This window comes from Pristiophorus japonicus, chromosome 2, assembly GCF_044704955.1.
Source record: "Pristiophorus japonicus isolate sPriJap1 chromosome 2, sPriJap1.hap1, whole genome shotgun sequence".
Classification (NCBI taxonomy): Eukaryota; Metazoa; Chordata; class Chondrichthyes; family Pristiophoridae; genus Pristiophorus; species Pristiophorus japonicus.
The window spans coordinates 355371800-355388313 of record NC_091978.1 but is presented as its reverse complement, the minus strand read 5'-3'; the positions used below and the strand labels follow the sequence as shown (position 1 = coordinate 355388313).

The following is a 16514-nucleotide window of genomic DNA, read 5'->3' as shown; positions in this document are numbered from 1 at the left end:
CAACAACAACTTGTATTTATATAGCGCCTTTAACGTAGTAAACCATCCCAAGGCGCTTCACAGGAGTGTTATAAGACAAAACAAATGAATTCGACACCGAGCCATATAAGAAGAAATTACGGCTGGTGACCAAAAGCTTGGTCAAAGAGGTAGGTTTTAAGGAGCGTCTTAAAGGAGGATAGAGAGACGGAGAGGTTTAGGCAGGGGCGGAGGGGGGGGGGGGGGAGGGGCATGGGGAGGTTGTAGGGGAGGGTTGTGGGGGGGGCATGTGGGGGGCATGGAGGGGTGTTGGGGGGGGCATGGGGAGGGTTGTGGGGGGGCATGGGGGAGAGGGGTGTGGGGGGCGGGGGGGAGGGTTGTGGGGCTGGAGGAGATTACAGAGACAGGGAGGGGCGAGGCAATGGAGGGATTTGTAAACCAGGATGAGAATTTTGAAATCGAGGCGTTGCTTAACTACTGAGAAGGACAAGAGCAGTATCGTCCTGGGAACACAATCAAAATCCCATGTAACAGCACTGGAGCACTTTCAGCACATGGCTACAGCGGTTCAAGGATAAGGCCCACTGCCACCTTCTCGAGGGCAGTCGGCGATGGGTAATAAATGTCACCTTGGCAGTGTTGCTCACATCCCAAGACCAAATTCAAAACATCTGGAGAAGGTAGAGGGAAGATAGTGGGGTAGATTTCATCTCCAGTGCCTGGGCAGTAACTTGGTGGATCAGATCACCAGTCCATTGTAGAACCTGTTCAATTTCCACCCCATCAAAATCAGTGGAATGAAAATCGGCCTTGTTCTGTAACTGGGGGGTGATCTGCTCCACCAGATTACCACCCATGCAGTGAAGATACGATCTAACCCACTATCTTTTAAACCTCTCTACGATCAAACACCTCCTTTCTGCGCTCCCTTTCAAATAACCATCCAGTTCCCTTGTAAGTGATGTTATAGGGCAAGAGTTTCCCTAACCTGTTTTTCTCGCGCCCTGACCTGACGTGCGCCGTTTTTGTCTGCCTCCAAGCGCGCCGAAAAAAGATGTCAGTATTCTAGCCGCTCCCCAGCCTCTCTTCGGTCGTGGCGCAGCGTGGCCCAATGGATTGGGGGCGGAGCCAGGTCCCGGCGCTGAAAACAGGGCCGGGACCTCTGCACATGCGCGCTGGAGTCTGCGCGCATGTGCAGTAGCTCCTGGCAGGCCGTTTCTGCAAACGCGCGCTGCAGGCTGTGTGTGGGAGGGGCCCGAAGCACGGCGCCCCTAGCCCTGCCCGAATGGGCTCTCTCATCGGCGGCCCGCTGCATTCCCTAAGGTAGGACTTGTATTTTTTATTTGTTATTTACTAATTGATTTTGGGGCTTTGGGTGCAGGGTTCCTTCTATTTTTTTATTTTTTTATTTATTGATTGCTTATTACTTTGGTCTTGGTGCTTTAGGTGCAGGGTTCCTTCTATTTTATGTGTTAATTAATTGCTTATTACTTTTTGTGCTTTGTTTGGTGCTTGGTGGTGCTTTAAATGTAGTTACTTGCGCCGATTCCTGAACTCAAGGGAAGGTTTTTCTGTGCGGACAGAAGTGGACACATACGCTGGCCTAAGTTAGTTTGGAGCAACTATTTGCTGGCCAAACGCCTAAAACAGGGGTAAGTGGCTGGGAACGCCCCCTTTTGGGGAAAAAAAACTGAACTCAGAAAAAACCTAACTAACTCACTTACACTGGTGCAAATGAAATGGCCAGAATTGCAACTACAATAGATAGTCCAGAAAAATCAAGTTGTTCCAAAAAAAAGGAGCAACTCCTGGGGAAACTTGTGGTAAAGCAGTCCATGTTCTGATAGCCCTGTGCATGAAAACATTTTTTTCGACCTTCTCGTGATGATCCTGAGTTTAAGCCCCTTTTGTTACGTTTGATTTCTTTTTCAGTTTGGATTACTTACTTAATTTGTTTTTGAAAAGGCTGGTTAAAGTGATGTGAGTCCCACAAGATAATCAGCCCGGATGTTGTGTGAGAATGAGAAAAATACTTTTTATTGCTTCAAAGGAACCGATGGTTATCAGTTGCCCGAGAACCTGCTGTGACTCGTGTGTAATCAGCTCCTTGCAACCCAGTGACATGTGCCTGCCGACTCTACCTGCCGACTTTAATGGAATGCAACTTAATGGTCCTTTCCACAGGATGGAGTTTGTTTTGAAAGGTGTCTTTTCTGCAGATCGGTTTGCTTGTGCAGATTCTCGTTAACCCCTGTTCGCCTTTGACAGCTAATCACATTCCATCAGCATTTATTCGGCAGCGGGAATGCATAGAATTCCCTGGAGAATTGCACAGGAGCAGGCTTTTAGGCCCAACTAGTCCCATTTGCTGGTCATCCATGTGAGCAGTAGTCCTAATCCCCAGTGCCCGTCCCGTATTCAGCAATTATTCACTTTCCTTTTTTTTTTATCTTACTTAACATTTATTCTTCCCCTCCCCCTCTCAGTGCTGGTTAAGAATCTGTTCTTTTCGAACACTCTCCAGTTCTGACGAAGGGTCCTCGACCCGAAATGTTAACTCTGCTTCCTCTCCACAGATGCTGCCTGACCTGCTGAGTATTTCCAGCATTTTCTGTTTTTATTCCAGATTCCAACATCTGCAGTTTTTTACTTTAATTTATCAGGCTACATAGATTGTATATTTCCTTCTTCTGATTATGCCTCTGTGACGTACGCTGAGGTGTTAAAGGTGCTTTATTAATGCAAGTTGCTGCTTTCCTCACCATGGCCTCCTCCGGTGTAACTGACCCATGCTAAGTGTCCAAAGAACATGTCATGTATATGAAAAAGAGGAACATTACATGAGAGTGGGATCAAACTGTGAGGTATTAAAGGGTATGGGGAATGGGATTAGACTGGGTGGGATATTAAAGGCTATCGGGAGTGAGCAAGAGAGTGGATTTAGACTGGGTGGGATATTAAAGGGTATGGGGAGTGAGCAGGAGAGTGGGATTAGACTGAGTGGCTCGTGTGGAGAAAGACACCGGCACAGACTTGATGGGCCGAATGGCCTGTGTCTGTCCTGGAACATTCTGTGGTCGGTACTGGTAGTGGGAGGTTTACAGTAGCCTGGTGCCTGACTTACTAGCTAGTGAATGAAAGTAAACAACTTTGAAGAACAAGATGGGATGGAGAAGAGTATACTGTGGTGGACGGAGATGGCTTGTCTTGCAAGATGCGTTGTTTTGTTTATAAGGAAAGGGACTGTGCAGTGACATTGTTGGGTACTTTAATATTTAATGGCCACAGACATGAGACTCTCCCGCCTTCAGCAGGATTCACAGATCTGAAGCTATTAACCTCAGGAGTCTGTGCCACCAAAGACCCTTTCTTCTGTTTGAATACAGCTCCCCTGCGACTGCACATATTCATCCTATTGTGCCACGGATTGTATTGGCTGATACCATCATTACCTTTCTCTTCAGTTGACCCCCACGCCCCCCATATTCTCCTCTGCCAAAGCTGCTGAGGTAAAGGGAAATGGGTCAATGGCAGGTAAATATGATTGAGGTACAGATCAGCCATGATCTCATTGAATGGCGGAACAGGCTCGAGGGGCCGAATGGCCTACTCCTACTGGTCCTGTGCCAACTCATTCAAGGGGCACAGTTCCTTGAGTGCCATCTCTGCCACTTCACCCAAGTGGCTTCTTTTGATGTGTCGGCCCTGACAGTGAGTGTGAGCAGGCTATTTTACCATGAAGAGTTTTATAGTCAAACCCAGTCTTGTCCTCACCGAGCATTCTGCAGTAGCGGATCACTGAATACCAATCAGGAACACTGGACGACTCTTCCCCACCAACCCCTCCCCGCTTAGCCGATGGGCACTGAGGCCAACTGTAGGCGCGTGGACTGGCTGAGATCATCAGAGCCCTTAGATCAAATCTGTATCTCTATAACCTCCTCCAGCTATCCGAGCTCTCTGCGCCCCTCCAATTCTGGCCTCTTACTCATCCTCGATTCCCTGTGCCCCTCCATTGGCAGCTGTGTCTTGAGCTGCCGAAGCCCGAAGGTCTGGAATTTCCTCCCTAAAACTCTCCAACTCTCCCTCCTTTTTAAGATCATCCTTAAAACTTGCCCCTTTGACAAGCTTTTGGTCAACTGTCCCATTATCTCCTTATGTGGCCCGGTGTCAAATTTTATCTGATAACATACCTGTGAAGTGCCTTCTGACGTTGTACTGTGTTAAAGGCGCTGTATAAATGATAGTAGTTGTTCTATTTGGGTCAAGAATCATCTTAGGCAGTCCCTCGAACGAGGATGACCTGCTTCCACGAGAGGTCACAGATGTTTCAATGAAGGACCCGATGCTCCAGTCCTAAACTCCAGTTGAGGGGGTGGAAGATGCCTGTGTGTGGATTTTTTTAACGTGTGGTGACCGTTGCACATCAGCCACCACACGGGCTCGACAGAGCTCGGCCTTTATCCAGTGGCAAGGGTTAACCAGGATGACTGGAGATCTGCTCTGCTGCACGGACCTAGTGTGCGCACATATCGCAGTGTAGGCTGGCCCGTGCTGCCCCTGGGCCCTCGGCTCTTCTGGGCCCCGTACCCTCATTCACTGCACCTCCGCCACAATGTTCCAGGGCCCAGCGCTCCAGCTCTATTTATAGCCCCGACCTGCGGTGGTGGTCCCACACAGGTCGGTGCGGCCCATGATGTTCCAAGTCCCGGCGCTCCAGCTCTACTTATAGCCCCGACCCGCGGTGGTGTTCTCACACAGGTCGGGGCAGCTCACGATGGGTCAGCATCACACTAGTCAGCGCACGTTCTAAAAGGACAGCTTCATTTTTGCATCAATATAAAAAAATAATAATTTGACATAGTTTTCGTGATGCAGCAGATTTAAGGCAGCACCACTAGTCGCCAGCATCCCCAGCATCGAGGCATTGACCACGCTCGACCAGCTCCGACGGGCGGACCACATTGCCCGCATGCCTGATAAAAGACTCGCGAAATAGGCGCTGTACTCCGAGCTCCGACACGGCAAGCGAGTCCCAGGAGGGCAGAGAAAGCACTTCAAGGACACCCTCAAAGCCTCCTTGAAAAAATGCAACATCCCCACCGACTCCCGGGAATCCCTGGCCCAAGGCTGCTCAAAGTAGAGGAAGAGCATCCGAGAGGGCACCGAACGCCTCGAGTCTCTTCGCTGGGATCACGGAAGCCAAGCGCAAACAGCGGAAGGAGCGCACGACAACCCAAGCATCCTACCCACCCGTCCCTCCAACCACCATTGGCCCCACCTGTGACAGAGTCTGTAGATCCCGCATTGGACTCATCAGCCACCTGAGAACTCATGTTCGTGTGGAAGCAAGTCATCCTCGACTCCGAGGAGCTGCCTAAGAGAAGAGAAAGTAGCCAGTGTCCGTGCTCCCCTGTGAGAGTTAGCAGCCTTTCTAAGAAAAATAATTGGATTTTATAGAGAACGTCTTTCATATTTTTTTTTGATCAGCGGGTGTTTTGAGAGCTGGACTAATTAAGTGCAGACAGACCCCTTGCATCTAGTTCTGTTCTAACGCGCAACCGGGGGTGGGGAGGCGGGGTGGCTGATCTGTAGCTTATGTCACGTTGGCGCAGAGTGCTTGTACTTGGTTGTCATTGGTGACGGTGATGGCCCGGCTGATTGACGGGCCTAGCGGTGAGAGCGAGCCTGCCTACACCAGTGGAAGGCTGCAACTCCTCCGGCACTGAGCTCGTGTGTGTGTGTGTGTGTGTGTGTGTGTGTGTCTTGGGGCCTGGCAGTATGTGAGATTGCTGCACTCCCAGGTCCAGTGTGTCCAGGAGTCGGCGCCCTATGCCAGACAGGCAAGCGGCTACAGGCACCGAGCTGTCAGGAAGGGGAAGAGAAAGGCAACAGACGGCCACTCCATTTGAACTGAATTTCAATTGTGACTAATTTGCTTCTACAGCGTTCAGGCCTGTCTCCAAGGCCTCAGGCTTTTCTGCTAATAAATGTTATTGCCAAGCAGTTCTGCGGGCAGGATTAAAAGCTCATTTCCTAATGGACTGGCAAACTTCCTTCAGCCAATAGCTGGAGTTCGAGCTGCTTCCCTAAGCAACACTGCAAAATGTTATAGATTTTCATCAATATAAATAATACATATGGCTCCGTTTAACCATACATTTAAGGAGTGATTTATGTCACATCTATTCAATTTAAAAACATCTGTTAGGAGTAATTGTCTGTGATTAGGATCCTGCTTCATCTTTTATTTAGCGCTGGGAGGCTACAATCTGCAAAGATCCCGTTAACTGGGGCTACAGGGTGGCACGTTACAACAGGGAAACGATATCGGGTAATGGGAGGGGCCAATCACAGCACTGTGATTGGGTTTACTGCGATTGAAGGTATTGTTCACACAGGTTCACTTTTACCCTTATTCTTTGCATTTGGTGCACATAGACACCAACCCCTACCCATCCACACCACCCCTACCCATCCCCACCACCCTCCCTACCCATCCTCACCAACCCCTCTACCCATCCTCACCACCGCCTCTACCCATCCTCACCACCGCCTCTACCCATCCTCACCACCCCCTCCCCATCCTCACCCCCTCTACCCATCCTCACCAACCCCTCTACCCATCCCCACCACCCCCTACCCATCCTCACCACCCCCTACCCATCCTCACCCCCTCTACCCATCCTCACCAACCCCTCTACCCATCCCCACCACCCCTACCCATCCCCACCACCCCCTACCCATCCTCACCACCCCCTACCCATCCTCACCACCCCCTACCAATCCTCACCAACCCCTCTACCCATCCTCACCACCCTCCCTACCCATCCTCACCACCCCCTCCCCATCCCCACCACCACCCCCCCATCCTCACCACCCCCCCATCTCCACTACCCCCTACCCATCCTCACCACCCCTACCCATCCTCACCAACCCCCCCATCCCCACCATCCCTACCCATCCCCACCACCCCCTCTACCCATCCCCACCACCCCCTCTACCCATCCCCACCCATCCCCACCACCCCCGACCCATTCACACCACCCCCTCCCCATCCCCACCACCCACTGCCCATCCCCACTACCCCCTCCCCATCCACACCACCCTCCCGACCCATCCCCACCACCCTCCCGACCCATCCCCACCACCCCCCCTACCCATCCTCACCACCCCCCCTACCCATCCTCACCACCCCCCCTACCCATCCTCACCACCCTCCCTACCCATCCTCACCACCCCTACCCATCCCCACCACTCCACCACCCTCTACCCCACCCTCCCCAGGCAGCCAGAGAAAGTACCTGCCTGCACCTTGGCTGACAGTATCTGCACATCCCACCTAGGGGACAGGCGGCACTGCCCTCAAAGGTGCTGCTGGGTCCGACTTCCTTCGGAGGGACCTGGAGGCCTGCGCAACTTCTCTCGGCAGTGCTGCCGCCTCATTCACCACACGACCGCCTGCCAAAAACTATGATCGCTGTCAGCAACGTGTGCAGCTTTTCTTTGCTGTCTCTCTCACCCCTTTCAAATGAATCCATTAATTAACTGATCAATTGATGCATTAATGAAGGAAAGTGAGTTAAGCAGTGCTCATTATGCAATTGGGCTGATTTCGAAGCAAAACTGCTCATATGGGCAATTCCAATAAAGTCTCCCATCTTTAAAAAGTACTTAAGATAAGAAGATTGTGGGTATTGAGACAAGTGTTTTATTTCTCTATAAAATCTGCATTAATGGTGCACTAAAAGTTTATAAAATGCCTCTCACAGCCTCGGGAGGTCCACTTGGTGCTTCATTGCCAATGAATTACTTTTTGAAGTGGTGTCACGGTTGTTGCAAAACAGGGTCGCTAATTTGCACACAGCAAGTTCCCCTAAACAGCAGTGAGATGAATGATCTATTTTTGGTGGTGTTGGTCAAGGTGTAAATGCTGGCCAGAGAGAACTGCTCCTCCTCAACTAATGGGATATGTTACATTGATCCGAATAGGCCTGGGTTTAACGTCTCATCCAAAAGCCTGCACCTCCGACACTGCAGCACTCCCCTCAGTCCTGCACCGAAGTATTGGCCTGAATTATGTGCTCCGGTCTTGGCTGTGGGGCTTGAACCCACCACCTTTTGACTCGGCGGTCAGAAGGCTACCCACTGAGCCAGGCTAGCACTTACACATGGAATAAATCTAGCGCACTCTCAGGGCCCGTAAACCGGCACCTCTTCTTAATTTAACATTTTCTGTGGAAGAATTGTTGTTCTGGACAGAAGCTGAAGTAAGATTATTTCTTGTAATTCCCTTTCCTTTGTAGTCTGAATTTTACAGTTGTGTCCAAAAGTTCGAGTCATTATTTTTGCTTGGCGTCCCATGTTTAGCACAGCAGCAAAAATGCAGCTCATTCGACACAGGTTTTGAAAATATTTTCTCCCTAAGTCTGTAACTGATGACTGATGTGCGGTGTTTGACCCAGCTGTGCAGCAATAAGTGATACGACACACCCGGGAGGCCCCATCACTGACTACAATGGGGGCTGAAGCAGCATTTCAATTTACAGATTGCTGGGTGCCCCAGGCCTGCCTCTTGCAGCTGTCACCTGCTTGGACGGACCTGCCAATAACCTAATCACCCATCGATGGTAGAGGAGAAGGGCTGGCTCAACCGAGGCTGCCTCGGGGCAAGAGTGCGGCACGAAAAGGGGACGGACCAACACATGGGTTGCCAGCACTGGTATGGACGTATTCCCGGAGTTCCCCCACCCCGCCATTGTTTGCCTGATACAACGACTCTCGCAGTGCACTGCCTTCCCGCACCGATTGGAAAGCAAATGGGCTCTTAACGAATTGGGTGACATTTGACTCGGACATTTTAAAGCACCTTCAATATTTTTCTAACTAATAAATGTTCAAAGAACATTGAATTGCATTTTCTCATCCCCCCCCACCCCACTCTCACACAACCCCCCCACTCTCACATCACCCCCACTCTCACACCCCCCCACCCTCACACCCACCCCCACCCTCACACCCACCCCCACTCTCACACCCACCCCCACTCTCACACCCACCCCCACTCTCACACCCACTCCCACTCTCACACCCACTCCCACTCTCACCCACCCCCAATCTCGCCCCCCCCCAATCTCGCCCCCCCCCCCACTCTCACACCCGCCCCCACTCTCACACCCACCCCCACTCTCACACCCACCACTCTCACACAACCCCCCCACTCTCACACCACCCCCACTCTCACACCCCCCCACCCTCACACCCACCCCCACTCTCACGCCCACCCCCCCACTCTCACCCACCCCCACTCTCACCCCCCCCACTCTCACCCCCCCCACTCTCACCCCCCCCACTCTCACCCCCATTCTCACCCCCCCATTCTCACCCCCCCACCCCACTCTCCCCCCCCAACTCTCTCCCCCCCACTCTCTCCCCCCCACTCTCTCCCCCCCACTCTCCCCCCCCCCCCACTCTCACCACCCCACTCTCACACCCCACTCTCACCACCACCCCCCCCCACTCTCTCCCTCCTCTCCCCCCCACTCTCTTTCCCCCCCCACTCTCTTCCCCCCCCACTCTCTTTCCCCCCCACTCTCACACCCCACTCTCACGACCACCCCCCCCACTCTCTCCCCCCCACTCTCTCCCCCCCATTCTCTCCCCCCCCACTCTCTCCCCCCCCACTCTCTCCCCCCCACTCTCCCCCCACCCACTCTCACCCCCCCACTCTCACCACCACCCCCCCCACACTCTCCCCCCCCACTCTCTCCCACCCCACTCTCTTCCCCCCCCCCACTCTCTCCCTCCCCACTCTCCCCCCCACTCTCTCCCCCCCCCACTCTCTCCTCCACTCTCTCCCCCCCCACTCCCTCCCCCCCACTCTCTCCCTCCCCCACTCTTCCCCCCCACTCTCACCAAACCCCCCCCACTCTCACGTCTTCACATCCCCCCTCTCAAACCCCCCTCTCACCCCCCCTACTCACAACATCCCTGCTCTCACGCCCACCACCCCCGCTCTCACACCCACCCCCTCACTCTCACACCCATCCCCCTCTCACACAACCCTCTCTCACCATCCCCCCCCCCAATCTCACACTCAACCCCTCCACTCTCACATTTTCAAAGAACATTTATTTTAATGTCCACTATGATTTTTCTCCCAGGTTGCTTGCAGCAGTGTCCCGGAGATTCCTGGAGGCTGGGACAACCTATGGATACCAGTCTCCTGGCACCTCCAATCAGAAGTAAAGCAGCGTTATATATTAAATCTCGAAATGCCGTCTGAGGTAAGACGTGCGACACTTTCAGGTTGTCAAACACCAAAGGACCTCAGAACCAATCAGGTGGGGTATGAACTGCAAGCTCCCTCAGTCAGAAACATTAGTGCAGCAACGAAAGGAACGGTCCCTGTTAAGACAGCATAACGTCCTTGCTGTCGAATATTCTATCGAGGCAGAGAAACAATACACGGGGAGAATCTCTCCTCTCACGGTGTGCGCAGCCGAACCACTTATAAAGAAATCAATCTTCACGTTTCCTATTATTTTATATTTTCCCCCATTAAAGAATTACATTATGCTCATATCCCGATCTGGAAAGGCCGGAAGGAGCTGCTACTTGTGGCGAGTGGGGAGAGCAAAGAAGTCAGAAGGTTGTGGGTTCAAGTCCCACTCCAGAGACCTGAGCACAAATTCTAGGCTGTTACACCGAGTGCAGTGCTGCACTGTCGGAGGTGTCATCTTTCGGATCAGACGTTAAAACCCACGCCCCGTATGCTCTCTCAGGTGGATGTAAAAGATCCCATGGCACAATTTCGAAGAAGAGCAGCAGAGTTCATCCTGGTGTCCTGGCCAATACTTATCCTTCAATCAACATCACTAAAAAGAAAAAGAAAGACTTGCATTTATATAGCACCTTTCATGACTGCCGAACATCTCAAAGCGCTTTACAGCCAATGAAATACTGAAACAGATTATCAGCTCATTTATCTCAATGTTGTTTGTGGGAGCTTGCTGTGTGCAAAATTGACTGCCGCGTTTCCCACATTACAACAGTGACTGCGCTTCAAATGTACTTCATTGGGTGTAAAGCGCTTTGGGACACCCTGAGGTTGTGAAAAGCGCTATAGAAATGCAAGTCTTTATAGGAGCCGTTTATTAAAGATTCCGCTCATTACATTGTTGTGCGAACCAACGAGTGTAAAAATGTCAGATAGCCCTTTGCAGGTCCTTAGTCTTCCACTGAGAAATGTGTGAAATTCAATTAGCGAGGCCTTCGACCAGTTTATTTGAGGTGGTGATTGATCGTTCTGTGTTTGCTAACCATCAGCCTCAGTGTCGGGATGGAATGGGCCATTGCTGATAAACCACCTGTGGAGACCCGCTCTTCCGTCGGTGTGCGTCTGATCGCGGTGCGAGGGAGGAGCTGTACAAAGCTTCGCTTTCTACCTCTGTTCAGGGGGTGGCTGACATCAACGTTTCGTCAAAGCTAACCGCAATGCCAATTGGAAACGTCGCGCCAGTAATGGCCACCAGCGGGGTTGCGACGGGAAGTACATAAAAAGCATGTCCACGGCAGATTTACAGGCTGACTCTCTCCTTCCTCGTTGCTAAACTTTACAAAAACTCTAGGGGCTGGACTTTCCACTGAAGATCGCTGGGCTATCGTCCATCTATTGCCCAAATAGGCAGGCTAGCAGCCATTTTACCTGAAAAGTGGAATGTTGGGCCGGGACAGGTTCCGAACTACGTGTTGAAGGGTGGAAGATGGCTGCGCGTGGATTTTTTTAACGTGTGGTGGCCGTTGCACAGCAGCCACCACACGGGCTTGACAGAGGCTAGGTCTTGATCAAGTGGCAAGGGTTAACCAAGACGATTGGAGACCAGCTCTGCTGCACGGGCGTAGTGCGCACACACTTATCGCAGTGTGGGCTGGCCCGTGCTGTCCCTGGGCCCTCGCCTCTTCTGGGCCCCGATTTCGATTTCCACTGTATGTGGCACTCTCCAAGGCACCGTGTGCTCTTATGCAGGTGTAGCACATACTTTGTGGACTCCCTCGCTGAAACAGCCCCTATTTAAAGCAAGCTTTCCACATGTAACCCAAAGAGCAATATTCTAGCGAGGGAGTTGACTACAGGTGTCTGTGTTTATGTAACATAAGATTTCTGTACCGGTTCACTACAGTCAACCAAACTCTAGAAAACACTTGTATATGAACTTTTTTTCAAATTAATGTTAAAAAAAAATTCATTCTCGGGATGTGGGCAAGGCTGGGAAGGCCGGCATTTATTGCCCATCCCTAGTTACCCCTAGAAGGCAGTGATAGGCCGCCTTGAACCGCTGGTAGTGGTTTGAGAACAGAATGGTTCTCCAAGCTCCTTCACAGGGCAATTAAGAGTCACCCGCGTGGGTGTGGGATTGGAGTCACGTGTAGACCCAGACCGGGTAAGGATGGCAGGTTTCCTTGCCCAGTTTGAATTTTCCGACAATCTCAATAGCTCTGTGCTCACTCCGAGTGATGCCAGCTTTTGAATTTTAAATTTTTTTTTTACATTGGAATTCAAATTCTCAAAGCTGCCATGGTGGGATTTGAACCCACATGTGGTTCACAGTTATGGTACTGTCGATGTCACAAGCAGCTCTTATTTGTACAAAACGCTACATCCTACACACAAACATTTATTTAAAGTGAATTCAGTTAAATGAACCGACATGGGTGTTTTCCTGAACTTCTGTTCTGATGTGCAGATTTCGTTACGATGCCTTTTTTGTGTGTCTTTATTTTGATTTTAGAAGCCACCCAGCCCTCAGCACAGCATTCGTACGTTGCTTCGGTTAGAAGTCTTCTTCTGGAGGAGTCATTCTTTCCTGACCTACTTTAATGACGCTGCTTCCAGCACACGACTGTTTATGAAGGACGAGGAACATGATTTCTTTTATTAATTTGCGGTGGTGAGGAGAGAGTTAGGGTATCCATGTGGTAAATTGCTGCACTATTTATAGATGGATTCCACTGTGCATACAACTCCATCTTTCACAGCTTACTGTCCTCGATAGTGGCAGACTCCAATTATTGCTGGGGCTGGATGGTCTGCCGATAGAACTAGATGAATAATAGACTTGCCGGCAATGTGTACTGATGACAGTCCCTAAGTGCTCATTCTTATAACACATGTCCTGTCCTTAAATGCTTTCACTTTCTCGCTCTCTCTCTCTCTCTCTCTCTCTTTTCCTCAGTAGTAGCTCGTCAGGAGGAATTGCCTTTCATTCGCTCTCTCTCTTGTGCTCTCTCTCTCTCTCTCTCGTGCTCTCTCGCACGCACTCTCTCTCGTGCTCCCTCTCTCGCGCTCTCTCTCTCTCGCGCTCTCTCTCTCTCGCGCTCTCTCTCTCTCGCGCTCTCTCTCTCTATTTTCCTCAGAAGTAGCTCATCAGGAGGAATTGCCTTTCCCTCTCTCTCTCTCTCTTTCACACTCTCTCTCTCTCTCTCTGCTTTGTTTGTTGCTCTTGATATTTTTGCATGCTGGGGTTGTCCTGAGCAGGTTAATTAGTAGGCCGAGACTGGATTGGAGCCTTTACAACACTGGAGTGGATTAAGAGTGTATCCTTCAAAACTGTCAATCCTCCCTGGACCTGCCACTCTAAGCCTCGCTTTCTGGTAGCCCACTGCCAAGCCTGCCGCTTAAACAAAGCAACAAAAAAAAACAAACGTTAAACCCCAGCAGCCTCTTAAGTTGTGAACTGCCCCCAACCTCTCTCCATCTACCTACTTGCTGGGCTTAAACCCTTTCTGGTCCCTTTTGCCGTTTGCAAGGGGGGCACGATGCTGGGGTGAAATTCGATCTCGACAGGAGCACGCAAGTGAAATTACTGGAGGAAATACCCCGTTCCCCTGGGACACGGCGTCTGCCAGTTTCACCAGCCCTGCTCTGCCCCCATCACATCCAGCTCCCGAACATTAGCATAATCAATTGCTGACTCGTCTATACTGATGCAGAGGGTGGGGATGAAGCTGGAGAAAAAGCTCTTGCTGCCTGCCTCTTTCTGATTTGATGGTTCATTCCTCCTAATTGGATCAAGTAGGAAGTTGACGGCAGTCTGTGCAGTTCTGAATGGTGCGCGTGTTTCCAGGAAGACCTACCCTGCAGTGTGTGTGTGTGTGTGTGTGTGTGGTGGCTCTGTGTTTGTGCATGTGTGTGAAGCAGGAGGAGGAAGTTTTGCTTGTCCTCTCCCTTCTCTCTCTCTCTCTCTCTCTCTCTCCCTCTCTCTCTCTCTCTGCCCCCCCCCCCCTCCCCACACCCCTTCCCTTCCTCCCACCCTCCTCAGTTTTCTGGTATCCCTGTCACTAATGATACCGCTTCCACTGTGCTCAGAGGACAGGCACCTGCTGCTCCTCTAACCACTCCAGCTTTTCTCTTGTGGGGAGCCGAGCAGCCGCACGGAGAACAACAGGATGCTGCCTTTGCCCCTGCTGCTGCCGGCTCGTGTGTGCTTCTGGTGAAGGTGCGGGGTCCACCCCAGCTCTGCAGGTGAGCGATCGGGAGCGACAGCCAAAAAGACTTGCTTTTCTTCAAGTTAGAATAAATGGCATCCCGTCTGACGCCAGGAACGGGCTGCTGAACCCAGGGATGACTTGGAGCTTTTCCGTGCAGAACTCCCCTACCTTCGCCGGAGAGAGACTGCAACAGTGAAGAGCTTATCGGGCTTCTTGTCCTCCTTTCCCCCCCCCCCTCACCCCTCCACCCTCCTCCCCCGCCTCTCACCCCCCCCCCCTCCTGACGAATGCTGATAATGATGTCGTCGTCCGTCTGATGCCTCTGCACCCTGCTCCTCCTCGCTCTCGCTCAGTGTTTGCAAGCCTTCAGCGCGCAGCCCAGCTCGATGCGTTGAGAGCATGTCCGAGGACGCCAGCGAGACCTCTCCCGACCCCTCCACCCCTCCGTGCCTGACCCCGTCCGCCGAAGGGACGGCAGAGGACAGCTCATCGGCTGCCCCGGCGGACGGGAACGGGGCGCTGGGACTGACCGGCCTCATCGCGACCTGCTGCATCTGCATGGAGGTGGAGCGCGTGCGGACCTGCCTGAGCTCGGAGAAGATTTGCATCGTGCCCATCATGGCCTGCCTGGTGAGCCTGGGTCTCTGCATCGCTGGCCTCAAGTGGGTTTTTGTGGACAAGATATTTGAGTACGAGCCTCTGACGCACCTCGATCCCAAGCGTGTGGGGCAGGGCCCGATTCCTGCTGACCAAGCGACAGTGGCCGAATGGCCGCCTTCAGCTGCCTTTACCACCACTATTCCCATATCTGATTTGAGCCAGACTGCGAACGATCCTGACGACCCTCTGGTGCTCACCTCGACTCCCTTTACTAGCCCATCCACACATCCCCCTACCTCGTCTCCCTCCTTCCTGTCCTCTGTCCTCCTTGAATCTTTCTCCCCAGAACCAGTCGCCACCAAAAGTCGTGAAGTGACGGAATCGGCGTCTGTAACCCTTCCCCAAATGACCGATACAAGCCTCATTATCGCACCGGCGTTTAGTAAGTAACTTGCTCTTTTCATTCTTAACGGTTGCTCAGGGGCAAATTCCGGCTGCCTTTTTTACTTTGAGGTTAAAAGCCTGTCTGTCCAGCAGAGAAAGCTAAGACAGGCATGCTTTATATGTGTCTGATTGTCTGACCTGTTTTATAAGAGGAATTCATTTATAAAAGGTGATTTTTGGACTGCATTTGATTGTGTTTTTCCTTTAATTGAGCATTGTTGACAGCACAAAGCCTTTATTTACATTCTCTTTTGATTCACAGCTCTGTTGGGTGGAGTGAGGGATTCATTGCTTTTTACTTGGGTTTAGATTTTTGTGTCAAGGGAGTCCCTACAAATGTCGACCTTTTAAAAGGAAGCTGAGAAAAATCTCCTCCAAAGAAAATGCCTGTCAGGGGAAAAAAACCCAGAAACAATTGTAGAAAAGTACTTCAATCACTGCCCCCCATTCACAGGAGCCCGTGCTTTGTGCTTAATGTCATTACAGGACTGTAGCTGGGCTGTTGGTAGAGTGTTTTATAACCCCGTGAGTCCTTGTTAGTAGTTCGTCTGATTTACCATCAAGCATAATGTTCCAACAGGGCTTGCTATGCTTAGCCTGCAGGCTGATTGATGAAAATTGTGATGTTCAAAAGAAAATGTTTTGTTAACTCATATTCTGGTCCTTCCATGAATAGAATCCACTGTGTTTAACAATTATATTCTGTGTTTCAATTATACAATTGTGTTTCATCACAAACGACAGGGAATTTAGTCAGAAACACTGCAGATAAATTAACAAGATGGTCTATATATATATATTTTTTTCATAATCAATATTTTCCCTTTTTTTCAAATGGACCTTGAGTGTCTGTGTGAGAGTGTGTCTGTGTGAGAGTGTGTGAATGTCTGTCTGAGAGTGTGTGTGTCCTTTCCCTCTGATTTCTTGCCTGATTCTGAGATGAATTTCAAGGTCATTCACTGCTGTGAGCTAATTGATTCTTGTCCATTCCGGAGACTTCT

At 51.1% G+C, this 16514-nt stretch overlaps 1 protein-coding gene across 2 annotated transcripts in view; it reads left to right on the top strand.

Moving 5' to 3' along the window:
• nrg1 (neuregulin 1) overlaps positions 1-16514 on the top strand; it is a 212005-nt gene that overhangs the window by 65332 nt on the left and 130159 nt on the right. The window contains exon 1 of one of the 2 annotated variants that reach the window (XM_070866029.1): positions 14869-15511. The exons of the other annotated variant lie outside the window; for it this stretch is intronic. Within the exon in view, the coding sequence (XP_070722130.1) occupies positions 14869-15511 (643 nt within the window). Of the gene's footprint in view, positions 1-14868; positions 15512-16514 lie in introns of those variants that run through there. 2 annotated transcript variants of the gene reach the window in all.